Raw genomic sequence first — 8,049 nt, forward strand, 5'->3', positions numbered from 1 at the left:
GAACTTTTGTATTGCTCACAATATGAGCTCTTATAGTCAGAGATGTGAACAGGGATTAGCTTAACTATAAAACATACCATCAGCTCTGATTTTATGAATGCTCTGCCTAAGGATTGTCTATGGCAATGTTGCATTTCTGTTAAATTAAGCAATAATGATTTAATGCAGTAAAATCATACCCAAGAGACAGTGGTGAAAAAGTACATTCACAAAAAGTACTGTACTTTTTGAGGTACTGGCACTTTACATTTTATTCTACTCCACTACATTTTGGAGGCAAATACTGTGCTTTTTACTACACTACATTTATTTAATACCTTTAGATAGTTAGCTTACTTTGTGGATTGGTTACTAATACAAAGCATAATCAATACATACATTATGATGTAATATTATAGGTAAAGATGAGACTTTATTGATCCCTGGCGGTAAATTCACAAGCTACCCAGTGATACATAAAGTAGCCTAATGAGAATAAGGTCCACCTTTACTAGCTGCAACATAAAAGAGATTTAAACATGAATGCATCAACAATTATATTATTATTATTATTATTATATGAATCTGAAATGGGTCATTCTACATAATCAGTGGTACTTCTACTACTTATGTACTTTTATTTAAGCTGGAGTTTGAATACAGGACTTTTACTTGTAACTAAGTGTTTTTATAATTTAGTATTGACACTAAAACTGAATAGTCCTTCTGTGACTTTCAGCATTGAGCAAATATGTCAAAGGAGTGCATGGTTTGCCAATTGGAGGATCCCGTCGCTCCGCCCTCCTGCACGTCCTCCCCGCCCACCTCATCTCTGCTGCGGCCACCCAGCGGACACTTTGAAGTCTTGCCTGTTGTGATCAGTGAGCTGCTCAAGTCCGGACCGAAGACACGCAGTGGGACGTTTCCTCTCAGCACTGGGAATGTATAAAGTACACTCTGGTCTTTTATGCTTTTACAGAAGTGTTTATTTTGCCCGCTGCAGCTCTCACACGGTGGACTTTTTGTGTTTTGGTTTGGAAATTTAAAATAGGAGTACGGGTCGTGTCAGAGATGAAGATGCTTCAAACGAACTGAGAGGCTTGTCAGTCCTTCGGGACATTTAAGGTCGTCCAGCTGTGTTTTTTGTTTGTTTGTTTGTTTTGCTTTTTGGGGGACATAACGGGTGGATTACATTTAAACCAGTAAACACAGTTTTTGGACTAAAAGTAACGCACATCTCTGAGGCGCAGCGCCCTCTCTCCAATGAAATATCTCCCTTCCGGATCAGCTGCGGATCGAGTAAGTAAAAAGATAGAGCTCAGCGAGACCAGCCACAGTAAGAAGTCCCGTCCCGGTGCTGTGGTCTCTCTGTTGACCCCTCTGGACCCACTTCGGCAGGCAAAGCGGCTTCCTATCCGAGTTATCAAGATGTTGGCTGCGCACACTGGACACTTGCTACACCCGGAATATTTACAGCCTTTGACGCCCGCACCAGTCAGCATAGAGGTATTTATTATCTCTTAAAATAGATTACACAAGTTAGAGAGGACTGTTGGCTTTTTAGTGTGGTGAAAATGTAAAGATATATATATATATATATATTTTAGTAGGCCTTTGTTGTCATCAGTTATGATAAAGAACATTTTAATTCCTCAGTAGAAGACAAATATGCCTCTGGCATTATATTTAACATAAAGTAATGTGAATAAGCAACTTTTATAATAAATTATGTAAACAAAACAAGTAGGGCTGTAACTAATGTTCACAATCGATGAATCTACAGATTTTTGTTGTTGTTGTGATTAATCGTTTCTCTGTGTAATGCGGGGGGAAAATACTCTTCACATCTGCCCAGAGCCCAAGGGGATGTCTTCAAATGTTTTCTTTTGCTCAACCAATAGTCAAAACCCAAAGACATTCAGTCTACAATCATACCTGAAAAAGCAAAGCTGGAACCAAGAATATCTGGAATAAAAAATAAAAAAAGTTTGCTCTTGAAAAAAGACTGAATAGATGCAACCATTATTAAAATAACTGCAGATAATTATTCAGGTTTATCTTATAACAATTCATAAACTAATCTTTTACACTCTTATCAACAATTTGAAGACGCCCTCTTGGATTCTGGCAAATCATATTGGGCATTTTTCAGTATTTTCTGTCCTTTTGTTGTAATTCAGATTATTAGGTAATTAAGTAATAAAGTAATTAAGTAAATATTAACAGTTAACAAGCCTACAGACAACCACAGAGGACAAACTGTTGTTTAGTTTGTGCTGTCAGGGGCATTTTTTCATAAAAGTCAAAATTTCTCTGAGCAGAAAACAGTAAAAAGTCAGAGATCTAATCAGAATCTACATTTTGTTGTAGCTGGATGCCAAGAAGAGTCCACTGGCCCTGCTGGCACAGACCTGCTCTCAGATTGGTAAACCAGACCCTCCGTCCTCCTCCAAGCTGGGCTCCTCCTGCAGCCAAGGGGATAAGGAGCCCAGCAGTCGGTCTTCCATCTCCAGCCTGAAGCTCGGGGAGCGCCGCCCCTCCCTGGAGGATAAATGTAGCTTCAAGCCCTACAACAAAAGCAGTGGAGACGGTCGCAGAGACGGAGTTACCAGCAGCAGCTCCAGCAGCAGCAGCAGCAGCAACAACAGCGATAAAGTAGGGTTCAGGGTACCCAGCAATAATGTTACCACTAACGGAAATTCAGCCCAGCAGTCCTATCCGCCGCACGCTGCTTCACCCAGCTCTAGAGCCAGCAGCAGCACCCCACCAGGACACACTCAGCAGCAGCAGCTGCCTCACAAACAGAGCCACTCTCCTGGTGGACAGCCCACATCACACTCCCAGACTCCAAGTGGAGAAACTGTACGTGAGCAGGGCAGTCCTACCAGCAATAACAGTCATCCCAAAAAAGATGCCGATGTAAGTAAGACCATCTCGGACAGTCCACACGATGCAAACTCCAGCCACGTCCGAGCCAGCGCAAACTGCAGTAACGGCAGCTCTGACGGCAGTTCCAACCATGAGGGCGGTAAAGCGGAGTCTGCCCAGCCCAACCTCGGCCCTGGACGCATTACACCAATCTCTCCTTACAAGACAAGCCAACCACTCTTCCCCATGCCCTCCTCTAATATGGGCTACCACGGATCTGTAGTGGGGGCCTATGCAGGCTACCCGTCTCAGTTTGTTCCCGGGCTAGATCCGACAAAGTCGAGCCTCAGCGTGGGAAGCTTGGGAGTTCCAGGAAAGCACCCGAGTTCCAGCCCCCTCACAGGCGCCTCCCCGCCTTCCTTCATGCAGGGTTTATGCAGGGACCCCTACTGTCTAAGCTATCCAAGTGTATCCCATCTTGGCGGAAGCAACTGCAACTCCTGCATCCATGACCCTTCCTCCAGCCTCAAATCAAACTTCCCATTGGTGTACCCCTCCCACCCGCTCCACTCCCTCCACCAAAGCTCTCTATCGTCCAGCGTGTCCTCCTCCCTCTCACATCCCCTCTACACGTACGGCTTTATGCTCCCTAACGACCCCCTGCCTCACGCCTGTAACTGGGTCTCAGCCGGGGGGCCGTGCGACAAACGTTTCGCCACGTCAGACGAACTCCTGGCTCACCTCCGCACGCACACAGCCCTGCCTGTGGGAATGGACAGTAAGCTGCTCTCTGTTTCCTCCTCTGGACCTGCCCCCTGCCACCTTCACCTCCCCCACCAGAGCAGTCCAGGCTCCATGCCCAGCTCCCTCTCCCTCAGGGCTCCCCCCAGCCTGGGTTTAGCTCGCTATCACCCCTACAGTAAGGTCCACCTGCCCCCTGGACCCTCCTCCATCTCCCTGCACTCTCTGCCCAACACAGGCCCGTACTACCCTCATTACGCTCTCTACAGTCAAAGACTCGGATCTGCATCCGCGCTGGGCTACCAGTGATACACCATCTACTAACATGTTCAAAGAAATGGTTAGACATTTTGGGAAATAAGCTTATTTGCTTTATGGTGGAGAGTTAAATAAGAAGGCTGATACCACACTCATATCTTTCTCTCCAATAGGACAGCCAGGAGCTGTCAACTTAGCTTAGCACAAACACTGGAAACAGAGGGAAACAACTAGCCTGGCTCTGTAGACCCCTCACTAATTAATTATGTTTTATCTTTTTTGTTTAATACATATAAAAAACAAAGTGTAATCTTGTTATCATTGCTAGCTATCTCCCCTTGTTTCAATTTTTGTGCTAAGTTAAGCTAAGCTAGGCTGCTGCTGCAGGTAGCCTTATATTTAATGGACAGATAAAATACTGGAATTATTCTTCTCATCTAACTCTTCACCTGGAAGCCAATAAGTGTATTTTCTTTTTAAGCTTGTACCTCTGACTTAAAGACTGGATTCAAGTGGAACTAGGATGGGAGTGCAAGTCCTGGATTTTGGCTTGAGTGCATCTTTCACACTTACTTTATACATTATATATGAGATCTGGTGTTTTCTAATCAGGCTCCACTCCTTAACATCAGAGGACACATGTGGCTCTTGCATGTCTGCACATTGCTGGGATACTTTTGCAACAGAAATGACTGCCCTTAGGTGACTTTTGCCGCCCTGCGGGCTTGGCAAATTGATGGTTTGGATGCTGTGTAATAGCACTTGAATGTTCAGGGTTCTTGAATGATGATGATTTAGTGCAGAAAAATGTAGTGTGGCAGGGGTGGCACTAAGCTGCAGCCGTGGACCGATGTTATGTCTGTCCACAGTCGCTTTCTCCCTGCAAGAGATGCATGTACGCTTGACAAAGCATACACACATAACTGTTTATTCTGCCCAATGGTTTGTGATGATTTGTTTTAGTTCCTAATGTTTTGTTTATTCCTACTGAGAAGTTGTATTTATTTTTTACTGGAGAATCTGGCTTTTATGTTTACCATACAAATCTATTCTCATTTTACAATCCTCTGAGCAGACATGTTGGAAGCCAGATGACAGATGTTGAATTATGTCGTGTGTCTTCTTCGAGAATGAATGTTGATATCACATCTCTCTCTTTCTCTCTCTCTCTCTCTCTCTGAACTCCTCAGCTTTTTTGATTTTTTAAAAACTTTCTCAGCAAATCAATAAAAATGAGATGTGATATTTTTTTGTAAAATTTGTGGTACCCTGTGATGGTATCCAGTCCAAAGTGGAGGGGAGGGGGTCATATTTTGTTAAATAAATCACACTGAAAATGTATATTCTGTTGTCTTCATTTTTTGGATGTGGTCAGTTTTTCATCAAGCTGAATCTAAATATATTTCTTTTAAACAGCGTGGGTTTAACAGCAACTGAAACCCCCCCCCCAACACAATTCTGAAATTTAATCGGTTTTATTTACTCTTGATTTCATAACCATGTTGATTACCTCAAGTTGGCTCACATTAATTTGACCTTTTCTTATTAAAACCAGTGTAGAGAGGACTTGGTGGTTCCCTGTTGGAAATAATCCAGACACAAACACTATCTAATATACTTAGACGTGATATTTCTTGATTTACAAACATGGTCTGAACAATCTCATGTCAGGAATATTTTGTACTAGTGGGTATTTTAACTGCAAAAGAATCACATGATCAATGCCTTTAGGTGTGCCTCATTTCCTCATATTTTTCACCGCATCGACAGCTCACAGTGATACAGCTCACATTCCTCTGTTCTGCAGTAAATGCAGTGTCACCTTAAAGCAATAGCATCCTTATTTAATGCTCATGGATTTTGTGGAAAAGAGTGTTTTTAAAAACATCTGTGGATGCAGAGGCAGTATGGAAAAGTCAAACTTGTATGCATGCTGTAGGATCCAGATAAGCATCAGAGCTTAAATGCAGCTTTCAGTATGTGTTCAAGATGAAGACCTGACAGACGCTCAAGTTACCGTGGCTGCCACATGATTGGCAGCGGTAATATGCAATTTCCTTGGAACATGACACTGTGACACTCTTGGCGAAATGAAGATGACCTACGCTGGTCACTCACAACTCTGACAAGGCACCCACAGGGGTCAAAACAGCCTGTCCCTGCTGTAACAAGAGAAAGTGCTTCTGTTTCAGTGGTCTGAGATGTCGTGATGGGGTGTGCGAGTTCGGCAGGAGGGCATTAGATCCTGTAGACCAAGTCTGGAGGTCTCATGTTGCCGTATATGGCCCAGAAAACAGAAACACTTAGTTTATTAAGTGAAGAATGATTTGGGTACTAAAACTACAATATAAGAGTTGTTGCATAGGCTACCCCTCACAGTCAATGTCAGTCTTGGAGTTAATCGTAGATTATATTTTGAGGGAAGATTTCAGTGCACTTTTGCTTTTCAAGTATTTCCAGTCAGTTGCATTGCGGTAAGGATAGTATTGGATTGGGATGCCACCTATTGGTGACCAACAAAACCAACCTGTTTTGTCACCTACTTTTAATCAAGAGGAAGCATCATCTGCTTATGGTATGTCTTGTTTGATCCTGCCCAGGTACTGCAAATGAAAAGCCTTTTGGCTAAATCTGACACATTTACATCATATTAGTGTTATTTCACAAGTTTTATCCTTGATAAATAAATTAATCATTAAAGTAAAATTATTTTCTTTAGGGGAAGAGCAGGGTAGTGTCTTTTATCATTTTATCATCCCAGATGTATTATTTCATGTAATTTGTTCGTTGTAAAATATATTGTTTAAAAGAAAATCGGCTTTCATGTGTACTATGGGTCATACAGTTACAACAAAAATATCAGACTAAAAAAATCATATAAACTGATTCATATTTGTTTGGTATGACAAAAGTGTCCTCAGCCCTCAGAGCTGGTGTCTATTGCACTCAGTCAGTGACAGGGGTTTATTCAGGACACCATTTGCCATATTTGTCAAAATGTTGTTAATCTCAAATTCATCTTCAAATGTTCAACTTGCTTAGGAAAGTACCATCAACATACTAAGGTATAAATATATATAAGTATTAAATATATATATGTTTTTCCACCACTTTGGTCCAGACTGAAGCATCTCCACAACTGCTGAATTGATTCCTCAGAGATTTTGTGCAGACATTCATGGTTCACGGGCGATGAAGCCTACAGACTTTGGTGACCTGTCTTTTCCTCTTGCGCCACCATGATGTTTACATTTTGGTTCAGAGTAAACTGTCTCAACTGTTGGATTGTCTTGAAATGTGTTAAGGACATTTATTTCTTTCACAGGATGAATTTAATAACTTGTGATCCACTGAATTTTGACTTAGCACCATCATCAGGTGAATACTGTAATTTGTCCAAGACTTTGGTTTATGACCACATACCTGCAAAACTACTGACATTCCCATCAGCCTCTGTACTTTGTGTTTAGTGCTCATTAGCAAAGGCTAACATGCTAACATGCTAAACGAAGATGTTATCATTGTGCCTGCTAAACATCAGCATGTTAGCACTGTCATTGTTAGCAGTTAGCTCAAAGCACCATTGTAAAGTTAAGACTAGCCTGGCTGTAGACTTCTAGCCTTGTAATACAGTGAAACAAAAGGTTTAGCCTCCCACCACAATAACTTTAATACGGTCCCTTAGTCATTAAACATTTATGTAGTCATTACTCATTCATGTAGCCAATATTTATGTTTTCTTTCTTTTCAGGCTTCAATTACTCCCTTCATATGTTTCTGGTCTTTTCCCCCAAACCCTTATTTATACACGTGTTAAGCTGACTCATCATTCATGCTGTTTTCTTTCAGTAATATTAGTTGCACATCTCAGAGAGGCTGAGCACAAGCAATGAAGAAACTGGGAGCCAAATGTCCTGCTCAAAGGGTTAGGGCGACTTAAGAGAGGGGATAGAGGTTACTTCACTATTCCCACACACGTTTCCGAAGTCAACCAAAGAATTCATCCTTCACAGCTCTCAGCAACTCTGCTTCCATAATCTGTTGGTCGCCACAGCCCTTTTTATTTAGCACTCTAAATTAAACCCAGAGTTTAGAGGAGGAATTTTGCTGTAACATATAAAAAGTCTCTGGGTATTGTTCTTGGAGGTGAGGGCTGTCTCCCTAGTTGGTTTGAGTGATTCCTGGGTGCAGCTTGACAGCTCC

At 42.1% G+C, this 8,049-nt stretch overlaps 1 protein-coding gene across 1 annotated transcript; it reads left to right on the forward strand.

The window, feature by feature from the left end:
* The first annotated feature begins 843 nt into the window (after nucleotides 1-843).
* On the forward strand, nucleotides 844-5,187 carry LOC119914807 (zinc finger protein 703-like). Its single transcript, XM_038734331.1, has 2 exons — nucleotides 844-1,485; nucleotides 2,350-5,187. The coding sequence occupies exons 1-2, from the start codon at nucleotides 1,243-1,245 to the stop codon at nucleotides 3,895-3,897; spliced, it is 1,791 nt and encodes a 596-aa protein (XP_038590259.1). The 5' UTR covers nucleotides 844-1,242; the 3' UTR covers nucleotides 3,898-5,187.
* The last annotated feature ends 2,862 nt before the right edge of the window (nucleotides 5,188-8,049 follow it).

This window comes from Micropterus salmoides, unplaced genomic scaffold (assembly GCF_014851395.1).
Source record: "Micropterus salmoides isolate LMB-PRFRI ecotype aquatic unplaced genomic scaffold, ASM1485139v1 Ms_hic_scaffold_20, whole genome shotgun sequence".
NCBI lineage: Eukaryota > Metazoa > Chordata > Actinopteri > Centrarchiformes > Centrarchidae > Micropterus > Micropterus salmoides.

Coding starts and splice junctions, on each gene's coding strand:
- LOC119914807 (XM_038734331.1), top strand. CDS start 1,243: ATGAAATATCTCCCTTCCGGATCAGCTGCGGATCGAGTAAGTAAAAAG. Junction 1,486..2,349: donor CCGCACCAGTCAGCATAGAG/GTATTTATTATC, acceptor ATTTTGTTGTAG/CTGGATGCCAAGAAGAGTCC.